Source organism: Erythrolamprus reginae, chromosome 10 (genome assembly GCF_031021105.1).
Source record: "Erythrolamprus reginae isolate rEryReg1 chromosome 10, rEryReg1.hap1, whole genome shotgun sequence".
Taxonomy (NCBI): Eukaryota; Metazoa; Chordata; class Lepidosauria; order Squamata; family Dipsadidae; genus Erythrolamprus; species Erythrolamprus reginae.
The window spans coordinates 19,279,558-19,297,956 of NC_091959.1; the positions used below are offsets into that span (position 1 = coordinate 19,279,558).

The 18,399-nt window shown below is 42.2% G+C and overlaps 1 protein-coding gene across 2 annotated transcripts in view; it reads right to left on the bottom strand.

Moving 5' to 3' along the window:
• ADAMTS17 (ADAM metallopeptidase with thrombospondin type 1 motif 17) overlaps positions 1-18,399 on the bottom strand; it is a 178,116-nt gene that overhangs the window by 81,616 nt on the left and 78,101 nt on the right. For both annotated transcript variants that reach the window (XM_070762584.1, XM_070762585.1), the window contains exon 8: positions 15,780-15,885. In XM_070762584.1, coding sequence (XP_070618685.1) covers positions 15,780-15,885 — 106 coding nt within the window. The remainder of the gene's footprint in view (positions 1-15,779; positions 15,886-18,399) is intronic.

Consider the following 18,399-nt stretch of genomic DNA (forward strand, 5'->3'; position numbering starts at 1 on the left):
GAAGGAAGGAAGAGAGTGAGAGAGAGGAAGAAAGAAAGAAAGAGAGAAAGAGAAAGGGAGGGAGGGAGGAAGGAAAAGAGAGAGAGAAAAAGAGAGGAAGAAAGTGAGAAAAAGAAAAAGGGAGGGAGGCAGGGAGGGAGGGTGGGAAGGAGGGAGAAAGGAAGGGAGGGAGGGAGGAAGGAAAGAAAAGAGAGAGAGAAAAAGAGAGGAAGAAAGTGAGAAAAGGAAAAAGGGAGGGAGGCAGGGAGGGTGGGAAGGAGGGAGAAAGGAAGGAAGCAAGGAAGCAAGGAAGCAAGGAAGCAAGGAAGCAAGGAAGCAAGGAAGCAAGGAAGCAAGGAAGCAAGGAAGCAAGGAAGCAAGCAAGCAAGGAAGGAAGGAAGGAAGGAAGGAAGGAAGGAGCACATAAGTAAACAAACACTGTGCCTGTGGTATATAAATACAGATTCTTAATCTTCTTTTATAATAAAACAAAATACCATTGTATAATATAACAAAAACAAAACAACATACTTAAATGTTGGCAGACCCAAAGCCCTGGAAAAGAGATTTTAAGTCAGATAACCTAACCAGCTGCTAGCTTAAGTGCTTATATAGTTTGTCTATTGGAGTTTTTCAAAGACTATGTTACAGAATGGGAAATATTCTGAGCTGAAGAAGCTTCTTGGATGAGAAGCGAAACGTCTTCAATAGAATAGAATTCTTTACTGGGCAAGAGTGACTGGGCACACAAGGAATTTATCTTTGGTGCTTATGCTCTCAGTGTACATAAAGAAAATATACATTTGTCAAGAATCATGTGGTACAACACTTAATGATTGTCATAAGGGTCAAATAAGAAATCAGGAAACAACCAATATTAATAAAAATCTTAAGGATACAAACAACAAGTTACAGTCATACAATCAGAAGTGGGAGGAAACGGATGATAGGAATTATGAGAAAAAACTAGTAATAATAGTAGTGCAGACTTAATAAATAGTTTGACAGTGTTGAAGGAATAATTTGTTTAGCAGAGTGATGGCGTTTGGGAAAAAATATTCTTGTGTCTGGTTATCTTGGTGTGGATTGCCCTGTAGTGACGTTTTGAGGGTAGGAGTTGAAACAGTTTACGTCCAGGATGCGAGGGGTCAGTAAATATTTTCACAGCTCTCTTTTTGACTCGTGCAGCATACAGGTCCTCAATGGAAGGCAGGTTGGCAGCAACTGAGTCTTCAGAGAGGGGTGGCATACAAATCTAATAAATTATTATTATTATTATTATTATTATTATTATTATTATTATTATCTGTTTTTTCTGCAGTTCTGATTATCTTTTGAAGTCTGTATCGGTCTTGTTAGGTAGCAGAACCAAAACAGACAGTAATAGAGGTGCAGATGACAGACTCAATCATTCCTCTGTAGAATTGTATCAGCAGCTCCTTGGGCCATTTGAGCTTCCCAAATTGGTGCAGAGAGAACATAAGGGGGAAAACTTTGGGGGAGAAAAAAAGCAAAAAAGTCCAGCTGCCTTTGGGAAAATAAAAACATCTTTGGAACCACCATGATCTGAATGACTGAGAATCTCTATAGACATAAAGGAAAATCACATGAATGAAACTGACCGGGGATGATCCAGTTGGTGGGCCTTCTTGATCCAAAGCAACATATGTATCCATAACATAATAGGAGAAGACACTACATATGTTTCTATTGAAAAGCAAGATAGCTTGTTAACAGCTGGAAGCCCAGTGCCTCAACAGATGTGCATTCAGGAATACTAGGACCTCTTTTATTCAGCGAAAGGCTTGTAAACCTCAGTGAAACAATGCCTTGGTCTTTTGCCCACGGAGCTCTTGCGGTTGAGGTCATGAAATCCCTTCCTGAAATGAACTGCTTTTTTTTTTTTTTAAAGGGGGGGAATTCTGGAAAAACTTGCTCCTCTGAGCCACTCACAAAGATCCCTCTGTCTTCATGCCTCAAAAAGCTAAAATAAAGTGGGAAGTGCAAGGAATGTTATTAATAGGTTGCCCAGATCTATTCATGGAGGATATGATATTCTCAAGGCTGTACACTTCATTAAAATGTTAATAGATGCTGGTTAAACTTGCCTGTGTTGCTTTCACCGAAAAAAAATCCCTTCTTGCAGGAATTGGATATGGATGGTCTAGAGCAGAGGTCTTCAAACTTGGCAAGTTTAAGACTTGTGGACTTCAACTTCCAGAATTCTCCAGCCAGCATAGCTGGCTGGAGAATTCTGGAAGTTGAAGTTCACAAGTCTTAAACTTGCCAAGTTTGAAGACCTCTGCTCTAGAGAAAAAGAAGGCCTATGGCAATGATGGTGAACCTTTTTCCCCTTGGGTTAGTGAATACATGCTATCACGCATGTACGTGCCCACACCCATAATTCAATGCCTGGGGAGGGCAAAAATGGTCTTTCCTCCAGAGGCCATCTGGAGGTAGGAAATGGTCTGTTTCTGGTGGGCCTGGTAGGCCTGTTTTTTGCCCTTCCCAAACTCCAGAGGCTTCTCATGGACCCTCAGAGGCCCTCTGGAAACCCAAAATGGCCTCCCATAGCCTTCACGCTAGCCAAAAAGCAGATGCTGGCTCGCACATGTGCACTGGAGTTGAGCTAGGGCAACAGTTCATAAAAGACCTTGGAATACTCATATCAAATGACCTAAGTGCCAAAGCCCACTGTACTAACATCGCCAAAAACGCTTCACTTAATCCTACGTAGCTTCTGCTCCGGTAATCTCACACTACTAATCGGAGCATACAAAACTTTCGCCAGACTAATCCTTGAACACAGCTCATCTGTCTGGAACCCACACTGCATATCAGTACATTAGAAAGTGTCCAGAGATACTTAAGAAGAGCCTTCCACTCCTCCACTCGCAACTAGACTTACAATCCTTAGAACTACGTTGCCTTCAACACGACCTAAGCATAGTCCGTAAAATGATCTGCTACAATGTCTTCCCTTGTCAACGATTGCTTCAGCTTCAACCACAACAACACACGAGCACACAACAGATACAAACCTAGAGTAAACTGCTCTAAACTCGACTGCAGGAAATACAACTTTAGTAACCGAGTAGTTGATGCATGGAACTCACTACCTGACTCTGTAGTATCATCACTTAGCCCCTAAAACTTTACCCTTAGACTATCCACTGTTGACCTCTCTCGAAGAGAATGGAAAATTGAAAATAGAAAGAATGGAACAGAATAGAATAGAAAGGGATCTTGGAGGTCTTCTAGTCCAACCCCCTGTTCAAGCAGGAGAATCTATACTATTTTAGACAAGTAGCTGTCTAGTCTATTCTTAAAAACCTCCAGTGATGATGCACCCACGATTTCTGAAGGCAAGTTGTTCCACTGGTTAATTGTGGAATGAGGAAGCCATCAGGAAGCAATGAGGAAGCCATATTCACTTCCTGACCATGTTACTCGTTTAACAACTGCAGTGATTCCCTTAACAGTGGTTAATATTGGACAAAATTCATTTAACAAATGTCTGGCTTAGCAACAAAAAAATGGGCTCAATTGAGGTCATAAGTCGAGGATTGCCTATATTTGATATCCATCCATGGAAAAAAAAACCACCCCAAGAAAGTTTCCTTTTGAAAAGCACCTTTGGAACAGTAGGTCCAGCTTAAATTTCTCCCCTCCCCTTCCCCTGACATCCTATACGGTGTTAGACTACAACTCCCATAACCCTTGGCCAACATCTCACTGGAGAAAGCTGGCTTTAGCTTCCTGACTAATGGTTTCACCCCAAACTTCACTAGAATCAGCATTCTGCTTGATGAGAACATGCAGTTATTACTAACATAAACCTTTTCTTTGTCTTATTAAAGCAGTATTTTCCCCACTTAGGGCCATCTCAAAACTCCACCCGGTGCCACAAAGCCGTTTTCCCATCCCAATAAAACATTTATGGTTGGCTGTTTGGAAATGTTTTACTTTCCCCTCCTCTTTTGGTCGATGTGCCTAAAATAAAATTTGGAAACAAAAACAAAAAACCCACGAAAGCTACAGCTTAAAATAAAGCTACAATAAAGCTTTGAAGAAAAAAGGATAAAGGGCCGCAGTGTTCTCTAGGACAGGGGTGTCCAACCATGGCAACTTTAAGCCTTGGTGTACTTCCACTCCCAGAATTCCCCAGCCCCCAAAGCCGGCTGGGGAATTCTGGGAGTGGAAGAACACCAAGGCTGAAAGTTGCCACGATTGGAGATCCCTGCTCTAGGATATACAGTGGTACCTCTACTTAAGAACTTAATTCGTTCCGTGACCAGGTCCTTAAGTAGAAAAGTTTGTAAGTAGAAGCAATTTTTCCCATAGGAATCAATGTAAAAGCAAATAATGTGTGCAAACCCATTAGGAAAGAAATAAAAGCTTGGAATTTGGGTGGGAGGAGGAGGAGGAAGAAGAAGAGGAGGTGGACAGTCGCTGCCGAAGGAAGAAAGTGAAGTGAGGGGAATCAAAAAATCCAAAACTTTAAGGCTTCAAAAAAAACGAGGGACTCTGAGGCGGCAAGGAAGAGCATGCAACTCTCATGCACCCGACGCGAGGCTGCTTCCCATACACTGTGCCAGAGAGAGAAACCCAGTAAGGCAAGTGGGGAACCTCCTGCTCCTTTGACCAAAAAGTTGCTGCTGCTGCTACCTGCTTCCTCTTCCTTCCCATGCTGATGGGCTCCCCTCTTCTCTCGCTCACTTGCTTTGTAGCCGACGCCTTTCCTTCACTGTGGTGACTCCTCAGTTTGGCTGAAGCCGAGTTGCTTCAGCTGGGGTGAAGCGCCCCCTTTTGCCTTTCCATGGCCAGACGCTCCGGGAGGTAACCTCGCACTGGGTGTGTGGGAGGCAGCGCGAGGGAGTCACCACAGTGAAGTGGTTTATTCCCTCTCCATGCGTCCAGAGAAAGGCAAACGATCCATTCGCTCTGGGTGAATATACAGATATACGGTAGATACCATCCTACAGACCGATTGGAACTGCAAGTTCTTTTTGAAAGAATCTAGACTTGGCAATTTTAAGTTGAAGTCCAAAATCTTCACATTGCCAAGCTGGAAAAAGATACCTCTTTTTAAAAGCACCTTGTATGTTCTTGCCTGCAAAATTAGGAAGCCTTTGTCCCAAAAACTATAACAAAGGATATCTCCAAATTACAGGATTTTAGCAGGACGGATGCTTTGTCTGGCAATGATAACAACCCCATTTCTTCCAGAATCACAGACTTCACTTATTTCCCCTGAAAACTACAATTTAAAAGTTGCCAAGTTTGAAGATTGATTGCGGATCCAACAATCTAGAATCTATCAGTCTAGTTTCCTCAACCAACTTCTTAAGCATTTCTCTAATCCAGTGTTTCCCAACCTTGGCAACTTGAAGATATCTGGACTTCAACTCCCAGAATTCCCCAGCCAGCAAATGCTGGCTGGGGAATTCTGGGAGTTGACGTCCAGATATCTTCAAGTTGCCAAGGTTGGGAAACACTGCTCTAATCCAACGTTTCTCAGCTTTTGAGATTTGAAGATGTATGGACTTCAACTCTCAGAATTCAGGGAGTTGAAGTCCACCCATCTTCAAGCTGGCAAGGTTGAGAAACACCGCTCTCACGTTTTCAGGGGCATGACAGCTTGCCTCCAGGCCAGCTAAGCAACCTTTGTTGAAGTGCGCCTTGCAGAGTTTTACTTTGATACACTAGCACTGCCTGGAAAGCTCTTAACTGTGCTGAAACTTGGGGAGAACAGCAGCCAACAGTCATCTTCGTTCAATCAACAGTTTTGTGGCTCAGCAGTCTGTCCCTACTCAAGTTCATTCTGCTGACTAAACCCAAAGACACATTAAATAGCCAGCCTACAATGAGCTGGCAAAACCAACCACTGTTTTGTGCCAGAAAGATTCTGGTTCGACCGATAGTGACCTCGATGAGCAACCAACTGTTTCAACCAATGATGCAAGTCCAAGGAGGCTAAGTGTTCTTGCTGTGCAATCTTTGTGAAGAGTGCTTCATTTCATCTGCATTTTATTTTATTTATTTATTTATTACTTAGATTTGTATGCCGCCCCTCTCCGAAGACTCGGGGCGGCTCACAACACGTGGAAACAAATCATAAATAATCTAAACAGATTTAAAATATTTAACGATTTAAAAAAGACCCCATATACTAACAGACATACACTCAGGCATACCATATATAAATTAAACATGCCCAGGGGAAGATGTTTCAGTTCCCCCATGCCTGACGGCAAAGGTGGGTTTTAAGGAGTTTTCGGAAGGCAGGAAGAGTAGGGGCAGTCCTAATCTCCGGGGGGAGTTGGTTCCAGAGGGCCGGTGCCGCCACAGAGAAGGCTCTTCCCCTGGGGCCCGCCAACCGACATTGTTTAGTTGACGGGACCCGGAGAAGGCCGACTCTGTGGGACCTAATCGGTCGCTGGGATTCGTGCGGCAGCAGGCGGTCTCGGAGATATTCTGGTCCAGTGCCATGAAGGGCTTTAAAGGTCATAACCAACACTTTGAATTGTGACCGGAAACTGATCGGCAGCCAATGCAGACTGCGGAGTGATGGTGAAACATGGGCATACCTAGGTAAGCCCATGACTGCTCTCGCAGCTGCATTCTGCACGATCTGAAGTTTCCGAACACTTTTCAAAGGTAGCCCCATGTAGAGAGCATTACAGTAGTCGAACCTCGAGGTGATGAGGGCATGAGTGACTGTGAGTAATGAGTCCCGGTCCAGATAGGGCCGCAACATGGCTTCCAGCATAACTTCTCAAGTGGCTGACTGAATTGGAATCCAAGTCGTCTTTTTCCTCTTCTTCTTCCTCTTCCCTGCCTCTACCTTTTCTTTGGCTTCTTCTCCTTCTCCTCCTCCTTCTACTTCTGCTGTTTCTTTCTCCTCCTCCTCCTCCTCCTCCTCCTCCTCCTCCTCCTCCTCTTCTTTTTCCACTTCCTCCTTCTACTTCTGCTTCTTCTATTTCTTTCTCCTCCTCCTCCTCTTCTGCTGTTACTGCTGCTTCTGCATCCCCAGAAGAATGTATTGAAATTCTTGGCTGAACAATGTTAGGACTTGCATAGATGAGCTAGAGAAGGTTTTGCCTGAAAATCAAGGCAAATTTTCTAGCTCTATTTAAAAGGGAAAGAAAAAAGAACAAGGCAGAAATATGATGGAATTGATTTATAACTGAGTGAAGGCAACCGTGAGATGGATCAGAAAGATGCTAATTATGCAGCTCCTAAAACTGGATAAATTACAGTGCGTATAAATCTGGATGCAAAATTAGTAAAAAACTGAAATTCTGGTTTCATAAAGATGGACAGTTTTATAGCTAGCTCTCTTCTTGGTGCATTTCTTCTTGACGAAAGAAAGAGCCGAAAGGAAGAGGATTAGGTGAGAATAAATGTGTCGATTATTTATGACAATCTACTATAGATTCCCTCTTTGTTCCATGCTATAACAGGGACCAAACAGAAGGGCAGCTGTGCCTGAGCAGCTGGAACTTTATTTGTGGATTAGAACAAATTCATCTCAAAAGATTATTTCTCCATATTACTGAGGGTTAAGTGAGTTTGGCTTGTACAAGGCCTGAGGTCTAGGCCATGCCTTGTTTCTCTTTTGTTATGCTATCCATCTCAACCCACATTTGAGATTAACAAAAATTCTTTTATTCTTTTATTTATTTATTTATTTATTTATTTTGTCCAATACACAATACATATTGAAGAGGATAGACATGAAGTATTATATATATAAAGAAAATATATAAAAGTAGATGAGAAGATATATGAAAGGAAGAAAAGATATATGATATATGAAATAAGGAGAGACAATTGGACAGGGGATGAAAGGCAGGCTAGTGCACTTATGTACGCCCCTTACTGACCTCTAAGGAACTTGGAGAGGTCAATCGTGGATAGTCTAAGGGAGAAATGTTGGGGGTTAGGGGTTGACACTATTGAGTCTGGTAATGAGTTCCACGCTTCGACAACTCAATTGCTAAAGTCATATTTTTTTACAGTCAAGCTTGGAGCGATTAATATTAAGTTTGAATTTGCTGCGTGCTCTTGTGTTGTTGCGGTTGAAGCTGAAGTAGTCATTGACAGGCAGGACGTTGCAGCATATGATTTTGTGGGCAATACTTAGATCGTGTTTTAGGCGTCGTAGTTCTAAGCTTTCCACACCTGGATCTGTGTTATGCCCCAAGGAAAAGAAACAACGACAGAGTCTGATTAAAAATCAGGGATATGAAGAAGTCGTCCTGAGAAAGTTTTCTCCTAAAGCTCTTTGCTTTCTTGGAAATGCTGCTGGATGTTTCCCTGGAACAGAGGTCTCCAATGCTGACTAAGAGTTTGTTTTATGGGAAGCTGTTGTTCCATTTGGAAGGGTATCCTTTCCATCTACATCCAGAAAAAATATTGTACTAGCATTACAGTTTAACTAGAATTGAGAATAGATAATGCATCTGGAACTGTTCATCTTGAAATTAAGGACTTAAAACTGTCTCCAAATATCACCGAATTCAAAGAATAAACATTGGTGTTTGCAGGGTACAGTCACAAAAGTCAAGATTTTGCACTCAACTGTACGCAACCAAAGCTTCATCTGGTGTTGTTCTTTTTAACCTGCGTCACAATTGTGTTGTTGTATATCAACAAACAATAACAACCAACAAAAGCAGATGGAATCAATCACAGTGTTGCCGATACCATCTTGACTCTTTGACCACACCCTGGAGACCTTGAGAAGGAAGTTTTTAAGAGTCAGAAAATAGATCCATGTGGTCAAAAGCTAGCTTGAAATAAATCCAGCAGAATTTCGCTCATCCGAAGGACAATTAGGGGCACTTTATGAACAACACCACAAAGTATGAAGCTGCAATGGTAAAAAGAAAAAGAAAAATCCCCCCCAAAAGTTCATTTTGACTGTTGTCAGGCTGAGCCCAAATGAGCTCTGAAAAATATGTTTTCAATTATCTATGGGTAGAATAATGAATAATTAAAAGAACAACAACAACAAAAATTTCCACTGTAGACTTAGAAACAGAATTGCCAGAAAATCACAGCGGAGGGGAAGCGAGTAAGACTACTTAAAATATTATTTCCATTGAATAGTGAAATGCAGGGCATAAAACTCAAATTTTTATTTATTTATTTTTGTCAAGTGCATATTGGTAGTATACAAAGATATAACAATGCCTGGAACTCACTACCTGACTCTGTAGTATAATCACCTAACCCCCAAAACTTTACCCTTAGACTTAGACTGTTGACCTCTCCCAATTCCTAAGAGGTCAGTAAGGGCCGTGCATAAGTGCACCAGTGTGCCTTCCGTACCCTGTTCTAATGTTTCTCTTTATGCAACAAGGGTCAGGCATCATGTAATCTCTAACCAACAGAGGCTCAATCCAAAAATCACTAGACTTTTTTTTTTTGAAAGATTCAAAGAGGAATCAGAGGAGACACAAGGAGATCCTACAGAAGGAACCATGGGGCAAATGAAAGAGACTGAGGAAGAGATTACTTCAATGGGTGCTACAGGGATATACTTTCTAACACCATACATATGCATTTTAACTGCCTAACTTGGCATATACTGCATTTTTTGGAGTATAAGACACATCTTTTTCCTCCCTAAAAGAGGCTGAAAATTCAGGTGCATCTTATATTCTGAATGTAGCTTTTGTTGAAGCTTTTTCCCCCCAGCCCTAGCTAGGAGATAATGATCTTCTCAGCTCTTATCTTGCAGGTTCTTTCATTGTTACTCTTTGTGAAGAATGCTTTCCAAGCCCTAAGTCTTTGCAGGGTTTTTTTTTTCCATTGCTCTAACTTGCTCCAAATGTTTCTTTCCAGCCCTAACTAAATGCTAACAATGTTCCCTATTCTTACCCACTTGCAAGCTCTTTCATTGTTTCTCTGAATAAGGTTTTTTAAAAGAATTCTTTAGAATTCTTTCTTTATTGGCCAAGTGTGATTGGACACACAAGGAATTTGTCTTGGTGCATATATTTTAAATCCCTAACCAGGGAATAAAACAATGTGATGAAACTGACCAAACTAAGTGTTGTAGTTGGCTCTGGGCCAGCTCCTGCAATGGGGAATTTGGATGTTGGTCTAGGGGAATCCTCAGGTTCACAGAGACTTGTATTATTGCCAACAGCGTCTGATAATGAAGATTCATTGCCAAGGTCAGACGGTGGAGAATCAGAATCAGATGGAGAGATGGGTGCAGCCAGCCCATTAGTTAATGACCCCATTAGTGAGACATCAGACTCGGAGGAGGATCGGTGGATAGATGCCCGTATGCGTAGGCTCATGGCTAGAAGGGACCAACTGTGCAGGTATTGTTGGAGATAAGGGAGAATACCTGTTGCTGAGGCAATTAGGTTAATGGGGTTGATGATAAATTACCGGCATGTGGGCATTTATTCATTCTGTTGACTATTTGGATAATACACAGTTAACTCTTGTGGACTCAACGAAGGGGGAGCTGTGTGGAATCACAGGTGCCTTAATTGCTCTCTTTTGTTCCTGCTTTTGACTGCATTCAAGGACTGTTATCTGGGTGAGAGAAATTTGACTCTGCTTAAACGTGTGTGCTTTTAACACTTTCAGATAAACTACTTTTATTTCTTCTGAGCCGGTGCGTGTGTGTTTGACTTTGTATTCCTCTCTCACTGAGGGCTGTTAACGAGAAGCCCGGCATAACGCTAAGGATGCTAGCCAAATGAATATCTGGTAAGCAAATTCTTTTCCATATTTTCCTCCCCAAAAACTAAGGTGTGTCTTATACTCTGGTGCCTCTTATACTCCGAAAAATACAGTAAATAGGAAATGTTCCACAAAACTGAAAAAAAGAACCTCTAGCTAAGATTCTGTACAGTTCAGAGAACCCCCAAATCCCACTCCTGGCTGGCCCTACCCACCCCACACTCCTCCTCCCAGGAGTCCCTACACAGCCCATTTTGGATGCAGGTAAAGGCAGGCTGCGTGCTGAGCAATGGTGGGTCCCTCTTATCTTCATACTGGCGCGTTGCGCATGCATCACGCTGTTTCACATGCGTGCATGCTCACAACGATCACGTTCCCTCACCCAATTCTGCGCATGGGCAGAATTAAAAAAATCTCACATGAGCGAGCGTCCACTCACACGCAGAAGCAAAACCCCCTGAAAATTAGAGGAAAAAATGGTGGCCCAGCAAAGACAGCACCGGAGCTGACACATGCAAATTACGCAATTGGTGGGTCACTACCGGACTACCGCACCAGGGCCCACCGGCAGGAACCCACCTCTGGTGCGAAGTCTCAGGAGGATGAAAAACGGGCCTGCTGGAAGTTCAGGAAGGCTGGAAACAGGCCCATTTCTGGCCTCCAAAGGATCTCTGGAGCCCAGGGAGCTGTTTTTGGGGGGGCATTGGGGTGCAGGAGGCCAGACCCACCACGGCCATGCCCAGGCAGCAACCGGGCAGAGAACCTCTTGTTAAAAATTTGTGACGCCCACCCTGGATATTGCAAACTACACCTGTGACTGTCACATCACAGTAAGGACAGCTGCATGTCACCCATGTTGAAATTGGAGTGATGAAAGGGTTTATTAATTATCTTTTCTTTTAAATGCAAGAAAGGCCACCTGTGAGCATGAATTGTCATCCGTAATAAAACAAGAGAACGAAAGAAGAAACCAAGAATCACTTGATTGTCATGATGACATTCCACCCAGTGAAGGGCTGCAATTTTTTTTACTATCACACTGCGACCGTGGCTTATTTTGTGGGCGTGGCTTGCAAGCCATGTGACCAGGTGGGAGTGGCTTATTTATTTATTTATTTATTATTTATTTATTACTTAGATTTGTATGCCGCCCCTCTCCGAAGACTCGGGGCAGCTCACAACACGTGGAAACAAATCATAAATAATCTGACAATTTAAAATATTTAAAGATTTAAGAAAGACCCCATATACTAACAGACATACACACAAGCATACCATATATAAATTGATGATCATGTGACCTGGGGGTGGCTTAAAGATCATGTGACTGTCTTAAATGTGGCCAACTTGATATCACTCGCGTCAAGGGTTAGGGTTAGGGTTTGGGTGCCTGGCCTCGCCTCAAAGAGATACAATTATTATTACTGAACATCCAAAATATACTATTTAATTCTATGTATATACTGTATGTCATATGTGTACATACATATTACATGCAGAGACACAAAAATATACATTACCTACTATATAAAGTGTATGTGTATGGGAAAAACATACCCAGAGCCCAGAAGGGGAAAAAAGAAAAAACAAAATCAATTTTTTTCTACCGGTTCTGCATTCCCGTAGGAGCCCATCACTGATTACACACACACACACACACACACACACAATCCTCCTGACGTGCTCTGTTCTTTGGCTTCCTGCCTGTGTTTCAATCCAAGCTGAAGAAAACCAGCGTCTATGAAACCTAGAGAAGATATGGCAGCCTGCCAAGTTGTTGTTTGTTGTGGCCGGGATAATGGACTCAATTATCCTGGGCTGTTGCAGGATCCCTTGTGAAGCTTATAATGTGCATTACAGGCGAGTCTCCACACTTCACACATCTGGATAATTGCAGTTTTGTTTTACTTCCTGTTTGGGGAATTGAGAAGATCAAGCTTGGATGCCCACGTCTATCATCTCCATCTTCGACAGCAAGGTTGTTCCTGGGGATGTAATTTGGTCCAGGCCATCTAAGTGCTGGTTTTGCTCAAGCTTGCACTGTGTTCCTACAGTTTTGAGCAAGACCAAACATCCAGAAACGAATTCCCTAAACGATCATCAAAATCACCGACACGGCCAATGACGAATTGGTGCCAGAAGTGATTGCCCCAAATAAGAAAGGATTGTCATCTACTTCAACATTCCCTATGCTAGAAAATTATTCTAAAATTATACATGAGCAGAAAATAAGAATTAGGAAGAAAGGGGCTAGAGATAGCAGGTTAAATTGAGGAAGGTTGTCCATGCTAAATTTCAATTTAATTCTTCAGGGAAGCCAAGGGAACTAAAAATAAACGTTTGCAATATAAATAAGAAAGTCCTCAGAAGCCAGGGAAACTAATGAGCAAGCATCATTTCTTTTCATCATTAAACAATGGTTTCCCCACTTCAGCAGTCCAAAGATTAGTGTATTATTTAATTAAGGCTGAAAATGGATTCAACGGCTTGGCATAAGCTTCCCATCATTTACTTCTGTTCTGGTTTGGCTCAGGTATCTTTTGGTGTCAAAGACGGAAAAACTCAGCATTTCTTTTCATCTTCTCAGATCATGGTTGCACCCTAATTATTTCTTGGGCCTCCCCGTACATCTCCAATAAAAACTGAGAAGGTTGCCTACGGTAGGTCTATATATCATAAAAGCCACCCAGAATCTTTTTGGGAATAGGGTGGCTGCAAAATATAATGTATTAATACCAACTATCTGATTAATCTACCCAAACCGTCAAGGCACCTACAATCACCAGTTCTTACGTCTGGGCTTGGAATCATTGAACCCACATCTAGAAAAACAAAAATGTAAATTATAATAATCATGTTAGCTCTATAATCAGCATCCTCGGATTTTTGTATTTGGAGATGCTATTATTTTCATATTTGGTTCCAAAATCTCAATGACTAATCGTTGCTTCCAGAATCAACATCCATCCTCTTGTCCAAGCAGTTATCTTGAATACTAAAAGGAATAACTGGCACCCATCAATTATCCCCAGAATGAAGACTTCTTTATGAATTACTCAGAGGCTATCCATTAAGCATAAATATAAAGACAGCTTTATCAAACCTTACTAATCTTACGGAAACTCTTGTGGCATCATTTAAAATGTTCCCCCTAAAAAGAAAATTTCCAAAATGTCCCTGGCAGTGTTCCCTCTAATTTTTTTGGGGGGGTGGGCGGAAAAGTATAGTGTCTGAGCGGCAGTCCCTTCGAGACTGGGCAGCACAGAAATAATAAATAAATAAATAAACAAACAAACAAACAAACAAACAAACAAACAAACAAAAAACCCACCCTGTTTTGCCTCAGAGAATTTCAAAATAAAATACTGTACTGTGTGTCTATAACAGTGAGCTCATAATAGGGCAACTCTATCAATATCAAAATGCCACTTAAATAGTTGAGCTAGTTTCAAACTAGATTTTGATTTTCTTTCTCTCTTCCTTACTCCCATTCTTTTTCTTTCTCTTTTCCTTCCTCTCTTTTTTCTCTCTCTTCCTCTCTCTCTCCTTCCCTCTCACTCTTTCCCTCTCGGCTTCTGGGCAGGTTTGGAAAACTCTGAGTTGATGATGATTTTTAAGTGAGCGATTGCTCACTGCTCAGCTTAGAGGGAACTATGGTCCCCGGTGTTTACCTTGGTAAAAAGTAGGAATAAGTAAAGGATTGTTAATTGTTTTATCTGCTGCATTATTTTATAATTGGTAACTTTTATTTTTTTAAAAAATATTTTTATGTGGGAAGCCGCCCAGAGTCATTGGATGGGCAGCAAATAAATTGCATTTATTTGAAATGAAATTTAAAGAAAAGAAAAGGATTTGGCAGAAGAAGGAAGCAAAAGCCATCAACAGCCATCAACACCCCAATCAGAGCTGGTGTTCAGCTGGTTCTGTTTGGATCGCCTGAACCGGTAGTGGAAATCATGGACGGCCCTGCCCACCCGCCCTGGCTCTATGCTATCCTATTGTACATGTTTTTGAGGGTGTGTGCATGCGCGGAAGGCTCGCGTGTGAGTAACACACTCACATTTGCAAAATGGTAGGGAAATAAGGGGGCAATAACCTAGCTCTGTTTAAAAAAAAAGTGCTATTGCTAACATGTTGTAAGCCGCCCTGAGTCTAAGGAGAAGGGCTGCATAAAAATCAAACACACGAACAAATAAGTGAAAACCATCCTTGACCCCAATGCAAACCAGGCACCCTATAAACATTATACATAGACCATATTGATAGAGAGAGATTTGCCAAGGATAGGTACCAACACAAGTCCAAAAGATTAAACCTCTGGTCCTGGTGACCCACCCTGATTGACTGTTATCCTGAAACATGTATACAGTGGTACCTCTACTTACAAACTTAATTTGTTCCGTGACCAGGTTCTTAAGTAGAAAAATTTGTAGGAAGCAGCAATTTTTCCTATAGGAATCAATGTAAAAGCAAATAAGGCTTGCGATTGGGGAAACCACAGGGAGGGTGGAGGCCCTGTTTCCTCCCAGGAGATTCCTAGAGAGGCCCCACAGAGGCTTCTCCCTGCCTTTTCCAGCCCTGTTTCCTCTCAGGGGATTCCTAGAGAGGCCCCACGGAGGCTTCTCCCTGCATTTTCAGGTTACAGTTTCGGAAGTTCAGGTTTGTAAGTGGAAAATGGTTCTTGAGAAGAGGCAAAAAAATCTTGAACATACGTTTCTTATCTAGAAAGGTTCGTAATTACAGGCGTTGTTAGGTAGAGGTACCACTGTATTTACCTTCATTTATAATTGTTGGCCAAGCAGGTACAAAGATTCCAGGGAAATGATTGAAGCCTGGGAAATGTGGCCCCTGGTCATTCAACAGGAGTGCTGACTTACCACCATTGCAGACAGTCAGCAGGCAGCAGAATAAGTAGCCTGCAGTAGTGCACTCTTAAGCACTACGCTCATAATATCCTTTGAGGAATCTGCCTGCTTTGGGGGTTTTGCTTGTAACAGGTCCATTACTTGGAACCCTGATGCTGTACCAAGGTCTCTAATGCTAGTACCAACTCAAACAATACCGCAAATGCCAGCAATGGCTCTTACTTGTGTCCTAGTTCGTGAGCAATGGTGAAGGCCAGGTTGAGCCCATTGTCTTCTGCAAGGACACACTTCCTCTTCAAGCTGCAGATTCCTCCAAGGTAAGCAATGCCTGAAGAAAATAAGAACAGGGTCCATCAAGGCCAGAATAGCACAGGGGATCCTCAATATACCACCACAATGGAGCCCAATGTTTCTGTTGCTAAGTGAGATATTTGTTTAGTGAGCTTCACCCCATTTCCTGACCTTTCTTGCCACAGCTGTTAAGTAATAATAATAATAATAACAACAGAGTTGGAAGGGGCCCTGGAGGTCTTCTAGTCCAACCCCCCGCTTAGGCAGGAAACCCTACACCCATTCAGACAAATGGTTATCCAACATCTGCTTAAAAACTTCTAATGTTGGAGTATTCACAACTTCTGGAGGCCAGCTGTTCCACTGGTTAATTGTTCTGACTATCAGGAAATTTCCCCTTAGTTTTAAGTTACTTCTCTCCTTGATTAGTTTCCATCCATTGCTTCTTGTCCTATCCTTGAGTGCTTTGGAGAATAGTTTGACTCTCTTCTTTGTGGCAATCCCTGAGATATTGGAAGACTGCTATCATGTCCCACCTGGTCCTTCTTTTCATTAAACTAGACAAACCCCGTGCCTGCAACCGTTCTTCACATGTTTTAGCCTCCAGTCCCTTAATCATCTTTGTTGCTCTTCTCTGCACTCTTTCTAGAGTCTCAACATCCCTTTTGCATCTTGGCGACCAAAACTGAGTGCAGTATTCCAAGTATGGCCTTACCAAGGCCTTATAAAGTGATATTATGAACATTTCGCATGATATTTTTTCTAGCCCTCTGTTAATGCAGCCTAGAACTGTGTTGGCTTTTTTGGCAGCTACTGCACACTGCTGGCTCATATTTAAATGGTTGGCCACTAGGACTCCAGCTGAGGCCACGCAAGAAGCTAGCGCAGGCAGAGAGGGATGGATGGAGGGAAGCATCGGCTTACCTTGCTCTGCTACCCAAGGAAGTGATCGCTGGGATCCCCAAACCAGGCCAGCCGGCCCGTGTGCATGAGCACTCTGGAAACAAGAAGATTGTCTTCCTGGAGTGCGCATGTGCAATGGGCAGCTGCTCTTCTGGTTTTCGGCACATCAGTGCGAATGAAAACCTGCTGGCCGGTACACCAGAACCCAGAAGAGCAACGAGCGATGTTGGGAGAAATTGCTCTGCGTGCCACTTCTGGCACCCGGGCCAGAGGTTCCCCTGTCAAGGACTAGTTCAATCCTAGGTGATATTACATTATATTACATTACAAGGTAAAAGAAAGTTGTAAGCATGTTGAATGTTGAGTCATTGGGTGTAAACTGCAATCTGATTGGCCCAGAGCATTATAAAATGCAAAGCAACTTTACAATGATGAGCTGTGAGCTGTTGGCTGTTAGCTGTTGGTTGTTGGTGATATTGTTGGTTGGCTAGCTGGAGCAGGTTGAGCGTGAGTTAAGATCTGTAGTGTTGATGCGAAGAAACCTGGATTGGTTTAGTATCTACATGTAAGTAAGGTTGACTGCATACAGATAAAGTTTATTCCTGTAAATAGAAGACTAAGACAAAAGATATTTTGCTTGCACTAAAGAGTAAAACTGTTGACTAATTTTTCTACAAAAGCGTCTTTGTTATTTCTCTGCACTGGTTCCTAAATTGCCACAATATAAATTCTGGTATCTTGTCAAGTCCTACTCCGTAGCTCTGTATATCCGGACATCCCCATCACAGATATAAAGTTTCCTGCTTGATCAGGAGGTTAGATTAACTTGAATGACATAAAACTGGAAAAGAAACATATTTTGTTTTGCATCTGATCTCCGTGATGTCTGGAAGCCCCATCTTTATTAAAGGAGAGGATTTTTTAAAAAATTCCACATAAAGGTTCATGCAAATACTTTGTGAAGCCCACCACTGTCATAACTAAACAAGCTGGAACAGAATTAGATCCCTTTGCAGAAACAAAAAAAAAAAATCAAAATTGAATGATGTACTTATTAACGAATGAGTACAATAGCACACCCAAGCTTTCAGCTTCTCGTTTCTAGTGTATGAAGAAATGTCTCCACGCACTCTAAATTTTGTGGCGCAAATTAGCCTTCCTCTCTTGCTTTTATGATCTTTCTTGATCCACATTTTGAAAAGTTTCCTAGGTGACTCTCTGCAGCAAAAGGCAGCATCTAAAAGTAATTCCCCCCCCCCAAGGCATACATGCGATTCCATGCAAAAGACAAGACCAACACAAAGACAGCATTTCGATTTTAATTAGGACCCCTTATTTGGGACTTTTAAAAAGTCCCCCCTTTTTTCCTTCCCGAAAGACAAAGGATCTATTTATTTGCAAGAAATGTTGTTCCCACAACAGAGGTGGCCTGGGGACCAGTTCCTAATCAGAAGGAAAGTAAAACAGTTGAGGCAAATGCTCTATTTCAGAGCTGTTCTCTCTTCCCACCATCATTTTCTTCCCCGCAAAGAAGGCAATAAAGGGCAGATATCCTTTTGATGGCCATGGGAAATTGCCCAGTTCTTTTTAAATGAGAAATTGTTCCATCACTGGAAGATTTTAAGAAGAAGCCTGGGAGTCATTTGTC